The sequence below is a fragment of the Aythya fuligula genome, chromosome 1 (assembly GCF_009819795.1).
Source record: "Aythya fuligula isolate bAytFul2 chromosome 1, bAytFul2.pri, whole genome shotgun sequence".
Taxonomy (NCBI): Eukaryota; Metazoa; Chordata; class Aves; order Anseriformes; family Anatidae; genus Aythya; species Aythya fuligula.
Window position 1 is genome coordinate 87,175,259 of NC_045559.1, and position 16,211 is coordinate 87,191,469.

Sequence of the window (16,211 nt, forward strand, 5' to 3'; positions counted from 1 at the left end):
GTTAGAGGGCGCGCTGCAATATCCCTAAAGCCCTGCATAAAATCCCAATTAAGGTCAGGAAAGGGATCACATTGAGATGGCTAATGTGTTCACAAGAAACTTCTCGCCATACATTTTCCAGACAGAACTATTATTTTTTTTTTTCCTTTGACTGACACCATCCATTTTGATTCTTATTCTTGGCCTTTCCAGGGTGGATACAGACAACAGAGCTGTATCCTGCAGAGGGAAGGTGCTTTATGGCAGCCTGAGTCTCAGCAGAGCTGAGCTGCAGCCCCAGACTCTCAGAGTATCCAGGCACCTGTGATGGCAGACAAGGCACTTCCTCCCTCTCAGCAGCCAGGTGGAAATAATTCTGCCTTTTAATTTGTAAAGCCTGTCACTTAACATTTCAAACACGGTGCTGAGAGGCACCTACCCTGCCCAGTACCTGGGCCCTGCTCCAGCAGCGCACACCGATGCTTCCCAAGTTTTGTTTGCCCGTGGCACAGCTCTCAGGCTGTGAAATGAGCAGGGCTGGGAATACCAGGCTGGGCTGAGGACAGGCTTCACACAGAGCTAGCTTGAACGACCTCCTTCGAGCCTGTGACAAAGCGTGGTGTCCGAAAGGGCTCACACAGGCCTTGTGGCCTCGCACGCCTCAGGGAGGTGTCTCAGCAAGAGGTCTGGCTTTCAAAGTCACACCCACAGCTCCTGCTAAAGCTCCTCTGTTTTGAGCCGTGAATGTCTTTCTGCCCTCAGCCCTTTCCTTTCTTATTATAGTGTTGATGTTAGACACGCAGGTTGTACAGAAAATAATGTTTGTGTTAGTCTTAAATTCCTACTTTCTTCTTTCACTGCTGCTGCCTTCCTTTACCATTGTGAACATCTTTCTCTCATCTCCTTCCCTCTGATGAGCCCATGTGCACTAGAGAGCCACAGGTAAATATTCATAAATTACATAACTCCATCATTAACCTTAACTCTGCCTGTGTGTGCCTATGCATTTATGACAGAGGGCCAGTAAAGAGAAGCATGCATATGGAGTGGTGCTGGCATAATGTATTAGGGGGAGTTCAAAGAGCAGGTGTTCTCCAGGGAAGCAAGAGGTGGATGTGCCACAGCATGCAGCAGCTACAGGCCTCCGCCAGCTCAAATAGTTTGCCTAAGGAAGCCAGCCCTGAAGCAGTTTCACTGTTTCCTTCCATCTGAAAATGTGAGAAGTGACCCAGCGTTTCCTCCCTGCAGACCCTCCCACCATCACAGAGTCCAAGAGCAATGAAGCGGCCACGGGACGACAAGCCTTACTCCGGTGCGAGGCATCAGCAGTGCCCACGCCTGATTTTGAGTGGTACAGGGATGACACCAGGTAAGACCATTAGCCCTCCTTTTCCTTTCTCTTCTTTTCAGTCCAACAGGAGATCCTCAGAGCTGTTATCATCCCCAGTTCTTCTCCTCAAGCAAGTTACTCTCCATAAGCCCTATACATTAAGATTGTTCCATCACCTTATTCAGAGGCAGCATGTTTGGGGCTGGAGGAGGCAATCCTTCTCTGTGCCAGGGATGCTGAAAGAGGTGCTAAATATGGGGCTCTTCCCTTCAAGTCGGTAATGGGCCAGTTTGCAATTAAGACATCCAAAGTGTTTTCTTCAAATGTTCGTGCATTAAATGTTCATCCATGATACAGAAAATAAAATAGGCAGCGTTGGTCCCCAGGTAAATAACACCACTCTGGCTGCCTTCATGTGGGGATGGTGCTGCTTGAGGTGTAAGGCTCCCCCCTATCTGCAACCTGAGCCACCTGGGTTTGCGTGTGAGGGGAAAATGAGAAAAGGCATCTGTCTATTCCTTATACCTGAGCATTTACTTTGCATTTAGAAGTGGTTTTATTATTGCAGTTTTTAACCTGACCCACATGTCCAGGCTCATCAGTGGCTCGCTTTTGTTAAAGCATGCATTAGAATGCCTTAATTGGTGTGTTTCACTAAAAACCTTTTCTCCATCTATAGACTAGCCCTCAGCTGGCCATGGTGCATTCATTTCCCGGTGTAAGCCAGTGCCAGAAAAATGCTTCCTCCCTTACCCTCAGCTTTTCTTTCTTCTCCACTACTTTACCAGTGGCATTTCTCTCCACTGTGTTCCTCCTTCCTTTCATTCCCTCCTCCTGCTTTCCATCAGTGCCTCCTTTGTCCTCTTCCTTCCTACATCTCATCTCTGCCTCCCTCCATCCTCACCCTCCAGCTGGTCCAAATAACTTTGGTTTACCACCCACCCCCTGGGCTGTGATTTCCTCCCCATACACTACTGCCATTGCACTGCACGCCTCTTCTCCTGTCTTCCCAGGATAAACAGCGCCAACGGTCTGGAGATAAAGAGCACGGGGAGCCAGTCTCTGCTGATGGTGGCCAACGTCACTGAGGAGCACTACGGGAACTACACCTGCGTGGCTGCCAACAAGCTGGGAGTCACAAACGCCAGCCTATACCTTTACAGTAAGTATGGGAGAGGGTGAAAGGGGGTCCAGGTTGCTCTCACAAAGACCAGGCTTGGTAGTAAGCACACAGGGGCACAAAACTCAGGAATGATCTGCTTGCCAACGCCCCGGGACCTCCAGCTGGGAACTGACTACTTCAGACACATACGTGTTCATACTGACAGTGAAACAAGAACACAGCCAAATTAAAATGTTTACGGTCAAGCCCTTTGATCGACTTTCTTTGCTGAAGTCAGGTTTTGTTAAAGTAATAAAAACGTGTTTGTTTTAAGGCTGGAACCAAAGACCCCGTTAGAATGACAGGCCTTTTAATAAGGAGAGGAAAGGCCGGGGCTCGGAGGGTCTGTGACAGCTGAGAAATGACAAGTAATTCAGAGAGATGGAGAGACTAGCCACTGAGCCTGAGGAGAACAAGAGAGTCAAAAAAAAAAAAAAAAAAGAAAAAAAAAAAGGAGAGAGAAATGAGTTTGAAAATAGGAGGAAAATGGAAAGGAAAGAAGTGGGATAAGACAGAGTGATTTAAGGGGGCATACTGTAGGGAACATGGGGAAAAAGGTAATCAGCAGATGAAATATGGAACAAAATTCCTGGGATCTCATTCTACTACCTTTCAATTACTGAGTTTACAGCAGTAAACATAAAAGGGTGGAAGCTGGGACTACACCAAACTCCAGAACAGAATTACCTGCTGAGTCTGAATTTTGCAGCTGGTTCAAAACTTGCCCTAAATAAAGACCCTGCTCCTTTTCTCCCACCCATGTACATGTATAAACTGAGGTTTATTCAAAATCCAGTTCTGGATCCTAGGCACAGCACTTGGACTCAGCTTACAATGCACATTATTATTGCCACCAGAAATAGACTGCAGCAGAGTGACCCACTCACATGAATGCACCCAAAGACCAAGAAGTGACATAGGGTTATATTCCTCTGATGTTTCCACACTGAATTAAAACACTCAGGCCATGACCTGCATGACCTTTTAAACAGGAAAAAAAAAAAAAAAGAAAAGAAAAAAAGGAAAAAAAAAGATAAACTATGCAAAGCTGTCTAAATATGAGAAGCAGTTTAGTCTAGTTTCTGCTGTGTGTGGTCAGATTACTGGAAGCACCAGGGAAAATAAAAGGTTTTTGGTCTGTTTTTTAACAGATGTAGTGGAAAAGGATAAAACCATTGGTGTTCTGTGTTTACCACCTCTGGATTTATTACAAGTGCAATTTGAATTATTGCAAGATTTAGGAGTGTTCTACAGATTATTTTTTTTTAACTAAAGAATCAGCTTTATCATAAAATAACATATCTTTGATTTCCTGCAGCATTTGGTCACAGAAACAAAGCAAATTCCCACTTTGAAATTCTTTTCACCCTGGTCTTGTGACTGTCATGAGATTCAAATAAAATCCTCAGGCAGCAATTTGGAACACAGTTTTCAAATACTCCAGATTTGTTCTTGCTGATATTAATATAATGCTAAGTTTAGAATCAATTATTTGTGGCTGAATTCTAAATTTGGCCCTCTCTGTTGGTTCCTGTTATACAGATGAGCTGAAAAGCACCACTGAAACAAAATATAAGATGAAATTCAATAATGTATGTATGCACACGTGATTTTGGATGGGGGGTTGGTTTTGCTAGAAAAGCATTTTGCATTGAGCTTCACCTCAAAGGATCTCAAAGGATTTGCTAGCAATGAATATTTTAACATCACAAGTTATTCAGAAATGGGTGAGTGTTATTAGCACCATTTTGCAAGAAGAACCTAAGAAATAAGAGTGAAGGAGCGGTTTACCCATGGTCATAAAATCAGTGGCAGAACCTGTAAGAGATCCACGGAGATCTTGCAAAGTTGCCGATACCTATACCAAGAGGAACCATGGCAAATATGAAAGATGACTTGCAACAAGAGAATAAAACCGAGGATTCTATTTTAGCCTCCTTTTGATGTGTATGGAGGTAACTTTCCTTCTGTCGAGTTGTTGAATGTTGTTTATCATTTTTACCTTAGAAATTCAAGTCCTATTTATGCTGCAAAGCACTTGAGAGCTTGTGAAGTAGCAACTTCACAAGAGCCAGAAGAATGGAGGTGCAGGAGCTGAGAAAGATTTGATGATTTTCATCAGACTGTTTCTAACTTTTATTTTTGTTGCTTAGTTAATCCCATTTCTTCAGTGCTCAGTGTTATGGAGACTGAAAGCCATTGTGAAAATTGCTTAATATTGTTTCTCTGTTCTTATAGTTAGTGTGGAAAAGAGAGAGAGAGAGAAAAATAATAAATTCAGACAGGCTACAGTTGGTATTCCTAAGGTTAAAAAACCAGGGAGGCGATGAGTGGAGGGAATCAAGCCTCATAAAGATAAAGAAGTGGCCCAAAAAACCTACAAGCCTGGCTGAAAAAAATACTGAACTGATCACACAATAGCTGAAATGCACATTCCCAGACAACACACTCATGCAGAAACAAAAAGAAAAAAAGCAGTGCCAAGTTTGGCAAGGTACAGCAGACACAGAAACGTTTTGAGTGTTTTTCTTCCCCAGAACCAGAGGTTTTATTTCTTTTTTTTTTTTTTTTTTTTTTAATAGAGAACAAACTCACTGTAGGGCAACATCCCACTAGGGAGGCAGACACAATGATGATTCCTCAGTGGCCCATTGCAGAGAGAAAAAAAAATGGCAGCCAGTAGTGAAGAAACAACTAGAGAGTTAGTAATGAGGTACTGGAAGCTTTGCCTGAGGTGGAAGGCAGAAGGGGAGCTAGCGAAATGATGTGAAAGAACAGTTTAGCAACAGAGAAAAATGGGTGACTTCCGTTCCAGGAAATCTCAGCCTGTGTTGAGAAAGTCTTGGAGAGACCAAGTGCCTTAGATGTCAATTCCATAGCTAGAAGATGTATTAAAATACAAAAGCACCTCCCTTGAGCTATATGACTAGATAGCTAGCGATCTTCTCTAAAGGATGCGGCAGCAGGATTGCCTGCTGTAGGTGGAGAGATTTATTCTTCTCACTCTTGGAGACTGAGTTTATAGCAACATCCAAATGGCCATGCTGGGTCCGACCAAAGGTCTGTCTTACCCAGGAACTTGTCTCCAACAGCAATCTGGAATATGTTTGCAGGGAGCATACCCACAGAGGTACTGTTTGATGATAGAGCTCCTCTCATAGCTTGCTGCCATCCCTTCAGCCCCTCACCCTGCTCTCTGCTGCATGATTTTGGTGTTTCCTATACTCTGGGACTCCGTGGACCACACACTGAGCCAGCACAACACGCTACACCCACAAAAAGGTATCTGAGGTTTACCACCCACCCCTCAACATGCTGCCAAATGTTTTCTCTTGTTATGCAGAGCTGAATTAGTTCAACAAGCACCAAAGCCCATGCAAGGCGGGGGGGAACATATCACACGTCCATGGACAGGAGGAGCTGGGAGGCACAACAGTGCTTTGCAGCACTGCTGAGCCAGTAGGTTAGTTCAGCTCTGCAGAGCCTAGGAACAAGGTCTGTCACCCGCAAGCACAAAACACCGTGCGAGCTGTGAAAGGGGCAGAAAGGGGCATGCGGATCTCCATGAAAATTATCTGACAGGGAGGTCAAGTCAGGGCTGCCATCACAGCATGACAGAGGTGAAAAGCAGTGCTACAGCTAAAGGGAGAGGGGTTTTTTTCCAAGTGAATTAGGAGGGAGGGAACTTGTTTCTTTGTCATTCCACTAAGCCAACAGAGTGCTATGAAAAAAAAAAAAAAGCCACAATTTATATCCTAACCCGTGCAGTATAAAAATATATGTGTATATATATATCTATTAAGTGTATATATATATATGTGTGTGTGTGTGTGCCAGAATCACATCTGTTACACAAATACATGCATACATAGGCTTACATGTGTGGGTACAATAAGCAAGCAAACATATCCACAGGCACACAGAAGCAGGCGCAGCACCTGGTGCAATCTAGCAAAGCAGAGAAAAGCAATGAAAGCCCTTCCAAATCAGTTGCCTTCTGCCTCCCGCAGAGCCAGCCCATCCCTGAGGATAAAACAGGAGACAACAGGGCAGTGCTGCACATCCTTATGCAGTCCTGCTGGCTAAATTGTCTCAATTATGGGAGACTGCCACCTCAGCAGGAACCCTGCCGCATCCTCTCCAGCTTGCATCCTCGGCGCCCTCCAGTGAGTTAGGAAAAGCAGAGGTGAGGCAGCACCTGGTAAGGCCAGTGCCAATTAGACACAAGCAGCAGGCAGGATCCCACCACAGTCTCCTCGAGATGCTTCAGGTATAGCTACCATTTTAGTCCAGCAGTTTTAATCCCAGCCACTTGCCTCTAAATTGTCATTTCTTGCTAGTGCCCCGGCACAAGCGCTGGCTGTGTGCGCCCTGTTCCACCCCTTCTCGTGATGCTCTGCCTGTGGTGCTTCCTTCTACCTGAGCATCTGCTGATGGTGGTGGCTGCTAGGGTTTAGTGCAACTGCAAGTAAAATCTGAGGCTCTTATAGCAAACGCCGTGATTTCCCAGGGGCTGTCAATAACAGGGAGACTCGGGAGAGGGAAGGTAGTGGTTAGGGTGACAGCCAGATGGGGCAAGCCTGAGACGCTGCTAATGAGGCAGGGTGGAGCAATAAAGACAGCACGCAGCAGGCGAGGGGAACAGAGGTAGAGTCCTTGAATAGAAAGCAGCGTGATAATGAGGCCGTAGTGCTTTGCTTTAACTGCTTATGCTGTGCAGTCTGCAGCCTGCTGTGCAGGAAGAAGGTAAAGGGGAGTTGAGTTATTTAACCAAACTAAATAACAAGGAAGTCATGTCAGCACAACAGCCTGCTTTCACAGAACAATAGTCCCCTGGTGCTGCATAAACACAGAGATCCAGACTAACCGTGTATTTTCTACACAAGAGGCAATCTCCCCTGTGCCTGCTGTGGATTCAAACAGCCCCGCTACCACTGTGAGGGCAGGAGATCTGCCAGTGTCACAGAGATTGGATCGACCTGCTGTGTCCCCACGGGCTCCAGATAGTCAGAAGCTAGCTCCTTGCACCAGGAGTGCTTTTTAAAGAGCGTTGCCCTCCAAATAGCTGGGACCAGAGTGTGATCAGAGAATAACAGCGGGCTGTCGGTGTATCCTGCCAAGCCGTATGCCCGTCAGCAGTGATCTTAGCACCATCCTCACAGGTAAGCCCGGAGACAACTCATTGCCCCAGGCCTATCAGCTTTTGCATAGTGACATATCTCTACAGCTAAACGTCTGCCCAGCAGACAGCCCCTGAGTAGGAACACATCTCAGGCAGCACGAGGCATTCAGTGAGCTCTGCAGTTAATGGAGAGAGACCCGGTCATTACTCAGGTCTGGTGGGCTTGTGTTCATGGTTCTGCCTGGCTCTGCCAACAGTTCAGTGTGTGACCTTGGGCAAATTGCTTCCTGGTGCTGTGCCTCACCTGCGCTATCTGCGAAGTGGGATTGCCACTGCTGTTAGCCTCAGACTGAGGTCTCCGAGCCCCAGTTTCCATCGGTTTCTGTGCAGTTCTTTTGAGATCCTGGCATGGAAGAAGCAATATGTGAAGCCAGCAGCGATGTATACCAGAGGCCTGCTGTAGCGTAGAAAAAGGATGCGTTGTAAAAACCCTATAACCAAAACAGCAGGTGCTGTGTGCTACCAGAGGCTGATGAATCTGCAAAAGCTCTGTTCCTGTAGGAAGACAAAGGTATAAAAGAAACAGAGTGCCCCTGGGGATTCACCAGGGTAACATCTCCCATGCTCTGATCCTCAGGGGACCTCTCTCAGGCAAGAAATCCATTGTGGAGAAGGTTCTTTGGGGGCAGTAACTACCTGTAGAGGACCTCCACAACTCACCTTTCTGGCAGAGGCTACTTTCCAGCCAGAGGTGCAGCTAAGAGGAGCTGTAGTGTGATGAGATGAGTGGTCTTGAAAGCCAGGGGGGAGATGTGGCCCATCAACTCCAATTAGCTTCTCTGCAGGTGCTTAATCCCTCTTGTTGTGTGGATATTATTTGTTTAGTTTTTCAAATGACTTCTGTCTGACTCCAAGTCCCAGGGAATGTTGATGTATAATAGGTGTATTGCTAGCAAAATGCTCTGTATGAAACTTACTCTAGCTCATCTAATTTGGGGATGGACAACTCCATCAGGTTTGTATCTGCTGCTTTTGCTTGCTGTGAAAAGTGGCTTTTCTCCTGCATGTTGCTTATTGTTTTTTTTCCCCCCTTAGAACGAGTTTTACCCACACTCCCCAACCCTTTTCCAGGTCAGTATATGCTTTATGTCAAAGTAGCTCTAGCCGGGTCATTCTCCATCATCCTGATAAATCCAAAGAGCAAGGGATGGGCAAAACAGTGCAGGACAACAAGGGCCTTCCCATCTCTTCTACATGCCATTTGTTCTCTTCTGCTCACCTTCCTCATCCTTCCCTTCCCCCCTCCCATTTCAGGAAACCAATCAGCTAAAAAGCAACAACCTTTAACCCAGGTTTGACTGATGACATCGTGTCCTCATCCAGGTCTGGACAGTCTTCAGTGGGGCTCAGTTTGTCTACGGACCTACTCCTTACGTATATTCCAGTCCTATGCTTTCTTCCCCCACATATCCTGGTTTGGATCAAAAGCGTAAACAGATCTAAAATGTTGCAGAGATGGTGGAGGGGACAAGTGAGAAGCTAAAAATGAAAGTGCTGCCTGGAGATTTTTTTACTTTAGCTGTGCAAGCTATTCACAGTGAAACACATTGTTTTCTCATTCCTCTGGCACATACCCCCAAATCTGTCTGTCCTGTAGTGCTGCATTTCATAGAATCATAAAATCATAAAATCATTAGAGTTGGAAAAGCCCTCCAAGATCATCTGGTCCAACCATTCCCCTACCACCAATGTCACCCCCTAAACCATGTCCCTAAGCACCAGGTCCAACCTTTCCTTGAACACCCCCAGGGAGGGTGATTCCACCACCTCCCTGGGCAACCCGTTCCAATGCTTGACTGCTCTTTCTGAGAAGAAATGTCTCCTCGTTTCCAACCTGAGGCAGACTGCATGAAAAAAAAAAAGCTCAAGGTAAACACATAAACCACAGTGAGGTGTTACGGACTGGTTTATTGCAAAGGGAGGGGGTATGAAGGGAAAACAGAGCCTGAGTATTTTTCCTGTTCTTGCCACATGCTGCTAAAGCATGCCTTAGGTCCAGGCAGCGTGGCCCAGATGTGCACACGAGGTTTGGTGTTTGGATGCAATCTTGATATTGTGGAAAAGCACAGAGACTCAGCACTTCCTGAAATCGGGCTGTTTCCAGGGGTTTGAAGCTAAATCAGCAATAAGGCAGCCAGTCCCCTCACTCACTTAAAACACTTTGGCCTGGGGCTCCTCAGTATCTTTGCTTCGCTGCCATATGATGGAGATATACTCAACGCATGGGATGCTCTGAGGCCTCAATAGTTAACGTCTGTGTAGAGCTTGGAGGTAGAGTGTTATTATGAACCCATGTTGTTTTGCACAAGGGCACCTGCCCAAGTAAAGCACCTGCAGGTACTCCCATGAAAAGAACAATAAATGCTGGGTGTTACATCAGCTCCGTTCAACTACTCTGCGTTTTCAAATCAAGCTCTGCTCTTGGCAACTTATTCAGGCTCAGGATGTAGTCACAATTGCCTATTTAAAAGGCAAATCCGCAAACACAATTAAAGAAAAGTACCTAAAAAAGGAGGGAAAAAAAAAAAAAGAAATCAAGCTACCATTAAAATTAAATCCCAGAGAGTGATTTGTAAATAACATTCAAGGAGCTGAAGAAAGGAGTAAAGTAGGCCGTTGGGAACCTAGTGTGGCAAAATAAATCCAATTAAACACCATTATCGTATGTATTGCAAATGAAACGTGTGCTTGGATATGAAATTAAAGTTGCTGAGGCTGTTTGGGATGTAAGGTTTTGAGGAGTTTTCCAATTTTGCTTGTTCTTTTTTTAAGCAGAACTTTCAATGACAAATATTTTTGTCTGATGGAAAACCCAGGGCTCTTTCTTTTTATGATTATTTTTATTCTATATCCTTAAATTCCACAAGCAGGCACTGTTAATTCTTTCCAGAGCCAGCCCTGTTTACAGCTGGCTTTGAATTAGTAGTCCATTAAGGTAAATGATAAAGCAAAAACTGCAAGTGAGCAAGGCCCAGATTTCCATACCAAATGCCCCTCCTAATCAAGCCGCCAAGGCCATCCTGCAAAGCTTTTGTCAATCCTTTAAAACACTTTCCTCCTTGCCTTTGAAGTTCTTATTTTTTTCCTTTTGCTGCTCCCTGTTCTCCTGAGATCATCTTGAAGGACATCCTGGTGTGACATCACTTCTGTGTCTTCAGGAGTTTGCGATGCCAAACGCTGGGATATCTCCTGTGACCCAGGACATGCTAAGAGGATTTTGCAGAGGGGGAAAGCAGAATTTAAATACTCTGGACCTCATTTGGTTTCTGAAAGCCCCTACCAGCTTCTTTAATGTGGGCCTTCAGCACAGATACGGGTTTATCTCAACATTTGCTTTTACTTTGCTGTTCACTTTCAAAGGAACCTTAGGCATAAAAGCTTCTTGTTTGACCTTTTTCTCCCTGGGGGTTTATATTCTGAGATGCAGTCCTCAGCTCTCAAACAAGCTCTTCCTCAGTGACCACAATCGCAGCCTCTTCTCCCTCAATTTCCATTTCTCTTAAGCCTTGGTAACACTTCCCTGCCCTGTAGGGCTTTGAGCATTAATTTTAAAAGGAAGGTGTTTTGAGATGAAGAACACTGTGCTCATGCTAAGCGTTGCTATCATCAGCTAGCTGCTGTGAAAACATCTTGTTTTCAGGCAGGCTAGGGACTCGGAAGAAGCCCATTCAGCTGAACACATGGGACTTGAATTTGATGAGGCTGTATCCTAGGAGGCTGGTGGAGCCCAGCTGATTCAGCTCTCTGCTGATTTGTCCCCGGTAAATGTTCCAGCTCTCCTGATTTTCCAGCAGGGCACTTGCCCTGAAAAGTCTTCCAGGATGGTAACACCTCATCACGTTTTCCTGTCCACATGATAACATCACACTGTAATGGGATGTTGGAACACCTAGCTGGCCTTAATCCATCATCAAGTGATTTTCTGAGGGGTTTTCTTCTGGAAAGAGAATTTGCTCACTCCCCACCACACCTGCCAACATCATGGCAAGTGGGATCTCTGTTGTACCTCGAAAGCATCTGTCGCTAGTATGCCGCTGGTTCCATCTCTGTCCTCCTCCTTTGTCCCTTGCCCTCAGCCCTTTGCACATAGACTCACTCCTCTCTGATTAGCCCTTTGTGTCCACATCAGAATGGCTTACACAGGCTTCAAAACCTCTAAGTCTTCCCCTCAGGAGTTTTGTGGTGAGGGCTTACCACAGATTAACCAGGCACTTTCTCAGCATGGTTAGCTCGAACCCCAGGAGCTCCACAGGCGATGCCTTATTGCCCAGAGGGTGGCACAGTCCAGTCACGGGCATCAACAGAAGAGATTTACAGTGATAGTGTGTAAATAACTGGCGGAGGGGAAGGGAAATGGAGAATGAGCAGTCCTGTGTTTCTGCCAAAACCCGCACTGATGGGAGAATGACCCTGTCCGACTGTAGCTCGTAGCTAGTCTCCATTTAGCTGTAGCCCGTGTAGCTTGTGCTGTCACTAATGCCTTCATCGGGTGGGTGGGAGCTGGGGGAAGGGAGAAAAGAGATGTTCATTTGTGTCTGATGACCAGAGTGGGAAACAGAGAGCACCTTTCTTCGGAATACCCTCTCAGTTCTCCTCCCTCCCCGTGGAGGTCCTAGCTACGGAGGAATTCATAGTTCTCCATCCATCACCCCCACCCATGGCCGCACCCCCGTCACCTCCTCCATTGCCCCAAGCTAAGCAGGCAGCTCTCCTGTGAGCTGGGTCTCCTTGTTTTGGCAAAATCCAAATATTTTGAAGCTAAGGTGAGAAGCATGGCGGGGGGATACATCAGAAAGTGCAGAGGGTAAAGGTGATTTGCAGGGGGGTTGCTGCTTAGGCAGCGATATGGGCACAGTCCACATAAACCAGTCCTCACAGTACGATATGACTGGTTAAAGAACTCGTCCGTCTCTCAAGTCTTCTTCACTGAAGCCAGAACTTGCTTTCTCAGATGGTTTCCAAGAAATGGTCAGTGAAAATCTGTCCTCAGAGCCTTTGAACCATATTTGTTGGTAGGGCTGGGGAAAACATAGCATAAACAGGCCAAAATAGCCAATCTTGTCCTATCATGACCCTAACAAACCTGCAGACAAAAATAATGGTTGTAGGGACCCAGCTTAGAAGGGCATCAGCACCTGATAACGCCCGTGACCCTGGATAACGAGCACAACTCAAGGTTCACCTTGCTCCCTGCCGGTGGTACCCAGCCAGATTTTCCCAAAAGCTCATTCTCCATTGCAGAAGGGGATGGCTCTGCAGGGTGGATCAGGCAGGCCAAGTTTCTTTCAGCACTCAAGGTCAGTGTTCATCCCTGCCAGGTCAGTAGGCTGCAAGTGCAGTGGGTGCCAAGCCTGCTGGGGCTTCAGGCCAAGGGAACAGAAAGAACAAGACAGGGCAAAGGCAGAAGGCCAACATCATATTGATTTTTTTTTTCTTGATATTTCAGAGGTACCAGGCAAGCAGTGTCATTACATCTTATTTTGGCCATGTGGTTAAAAGGGAATAAAAGTCAGAGGTGATGATAGTGTGCTCCAAAATGGCTCATAAGTACGGAGTGGGAAACAATATCTGAGGGGAAAGAGAAATGCCAAGAATTATTCCTGCTACTACAGCTACTAGCATTACTTGGTGAGCTTTCTGGATAGCAACAGACAGGGTCTGTTTGCTGAGATTGATTAAGAAATTAGAAAACATTCTAATTCTTTTCCAAAAAGTGTAAAGAAAAGAAACCAGCTTTTTTTTTTTTTTTAAGAAAAAAAAAAGACACAAGGGAGAGAGAGAGAAATGGCTTTATTGCTTGATCTGTTTCTGTACTTTTTGTTCATTAATTTTAATTTAGATTGATTTATTCCAGAATGAGCCCTGGATTGCATATATTTGCATAACCCTTTCCGGTAGTAATGCTGTGGAGAATCCAGCGAGGGAGGAAGAGCAGAAGCAGAGGGTAGGAACTGAGACTGCAAGTCCCAGGAAGATATTCCTCAGGGCTGGGCCCTGGCACTGGGGTAGCGAAGGCGTTTCAAGGTTTGGTTAGTCACAAGTGCAGCTTTGCACGCCAAACAGCCCTGCCAAACGGAGGTCAGGGCTCAGCAGTCAGCTGGGAGGGTGGAGGGTGGGTGAAACCACTGCAATAGAAAACACACAGCCCATGGAAAAGCACCTGCCTTGGAAAATCAGCTGTGCAGCAGGGACACAGGTTGATAGCATCGGAGCTGGAGCACGGAGATTGCCCTACAGAGCAGGGCTGGGCAGACCATGACCCTCCTGGGCCAGATGTCCCCTGCCTGGAGGACACTCATACCTGATACCACGTTAGGTGGGTTTTGAAGCTGTCTGCTGAACCTTCCTCCTTAGAAATCAGGAGACCAACCCAAACCCACTGCACAGAAAGTGTATCTAAATGCTCCCTCTCTTCCTCCCCTACCCTCCCATGGTGAGCTGCCGGCTGGGCTGACGGGGACCCAAGTGTGGAGGGCAGCAAGGAGGATGAAGAACAGCCATTGTTGTCCTGATTTAATCCTCAAGCACGCTCAAAATTCCCTCGCACCCCCTAAGAGAAAACGGCCAAAGAGCAATTCCCACCTTCCTCCTCCTCCTCTCCCCCTGCTCCCGTTTCCACTGCGCACCACTTAAGAATTTGCCTAACAAATTGACCTCCCCTCTGGTTATTGTCCCAAGTGAACAGTCTCTCCATTCACTAACCCATGACGGTAAGTCGGTTTGGGAAGCAGCGGGTTTATCTTCCCGGCTCAGGCGCTGCGCCGGGCCCGCTGGTGAACCAGTTGCCATTCAGTGTCTGCTCTGCTGTTGATAAAGCACATTACACATGGCTGGGCTTGCATGATTAATACCGCTGTCTGAGCGCTCTCTCTAAAAACAAAAACAACCGGGAGAAGGGGGGGGGGGGGATTTGGGAGGGAGGGGGTGCACAGGGGGGAAAAAAAGAAGCCTAGCGGCAAGGCAAGCGAAGGAGAAATGCGCTGGCCCTTCCCCAACATCACCTGCATGTCTCTTTGCAATTTGGGAAATGGGTGCATGGGCAGGAGCAAGGGCACAAGGGCCATGGAGGAGGATGTGCTGTGGCCAGCACGGCTGCAGTGAGGTCCAGCCAGGCTGCCTCTACGGTAGGTGTTACAGACAACGCATGCTTGCTGGTGGTCCTTTACGCTCCTGAGCCAGATCACCTTATGCACAACACACCCCCCATGCTCAGAGGCACATCCCACCATCGCCGAGCAGTTTGCAGGCACCCCAGAACATCTAGAGGATGGACAGAGGGGGTGCAGGCATCTTCTCCTTTGCTCCCAAGGCTAGCTTGTTCCAGATCTGAACCAGGACGGGTGGGGTCCATGGGACCTCCTCACCCCACAGGGGCTGTTTCTGCTGCGGGTGGTGGTGCAAGGGAGTCCACAGGGAGGAGTGGTGGCCTTAAGAAGACCTTGAGGACAGGTTAGGGGGCACCTTGCTGCAGGCTCTAGAGGAGACAGAAAGGAAGGGCAGAGGCAGCGATACAGCTGGATTACAGAACCAGAGTGATGTCTAGCATGCTGGTCACTCTCCAGCCCAATCTAGTTCACCTTCTGCTTCCACCTCCTTACCAGGCACCCCTCAGTCCCTCCCTCTTCATTTCTGTTCACAGCCACTCAAATCTTTCCCCTGCCAAATACCCAGCAAAGCTTGTGGAAAACTGTAGCGAGGATAAAGTAAGCAAACAGACCCGCACAAAGCTGATGAAAATATTAATTTTTCAAGAGGTTCCGGAGTTTCCCATTAGCTTCCTAGGGCTGCGTATGCTCTGGGTGAGGGGAGCTGTGCTCTTTGTTCCTTAATGAGAAGCCAAACTGTTGCCACAGCCGGTCTGCTGTGTCTTACGCATGTGCTTGAGATGTGAGCAGAGGAGTGTTTTGTTTTTTTTTTCCTATCTTAGAAAAATTAAAAGCAGAAAAAGCTTAGATCTTCCCTGTGATGACCCCCAAAAAATTCTGTGTTAGGTATTTTTTGGATGTTTTGCTTGTAGGATGAAAGTCTTCAATGAATGGTTTGAAGACAAGGGAGTTGTAAGTAACTGATTTTGTATCAGTAGTTTGCAAGGTGTTAATATATATTATATATATATTCCAACTACTAGACGAATGGAAAGGGTGGGAGACATTTCTTAGCCATGAGAGAACCGTGGAACTCTCTGATACCTCTAGGATAGATCTAGTGATGAAAAACCTTCGTAACCTTGAAACATAGGTGGTCTTCTGGCCACCACCAGCCTCACTGATCATGATAACAGCTCAATTCCAGACCGGCAGTACTACATACCAGCTCCAGGATAAATGGTGTAAGCAGCCATCTCTTGAACAGCACAACCTTCTCAGTGTGACGCTGAGAAATGTGATTTCAGGGATAGTCTTCAGACCTCGGAGAAGGATGGGTGAGCTGCATTGCAGAATGAATCTTCACTGTGACGCGAGGTATGATAGATGAGTACTTAGCGCACCATGAATGAGCTCCAAAACATGGGGAAGAACTGTTCAGTGCTAAAAAAAACCTATGAGCAAATTCTGAAA

At 46.6% G+C, this 16,211-nt stretch overlaps 1 protein-coding gene across 3 annotated transcripts in view; it reads left to right on the forward strand.

Moving 5' to 3' along the window:
- Window positions 1-16,211, forward strand: part of LSAMP (limbic system associated membrane protein) — an 873,680-nt gene that overhangs the window by 850,570 nt on the left and 6,899 nt on the right. For 2 of the 3 annotated variants that reach the window (XM_032181799.1, XM_032181789.1), the window contains 3 exons: window positions 1,228-1,348; window positions 2,323-2,471; window positions 8,689-8,724. In XM_032181799.1, the coding sequence (XP_032037690.1) occupies window positions 1,228-1,348; window positions 2,323-2,471; window positions 8,689-8,724 (306 nt within the window). The remainder of the gene's footprint in view (window positions 1-1,227; window positions 1,349-2,322; window positions 2,472-8,688; window positions 8,725-16,211) is intronic. The other variant, XM_032181807.1, reaches the window with a different exon arrangement.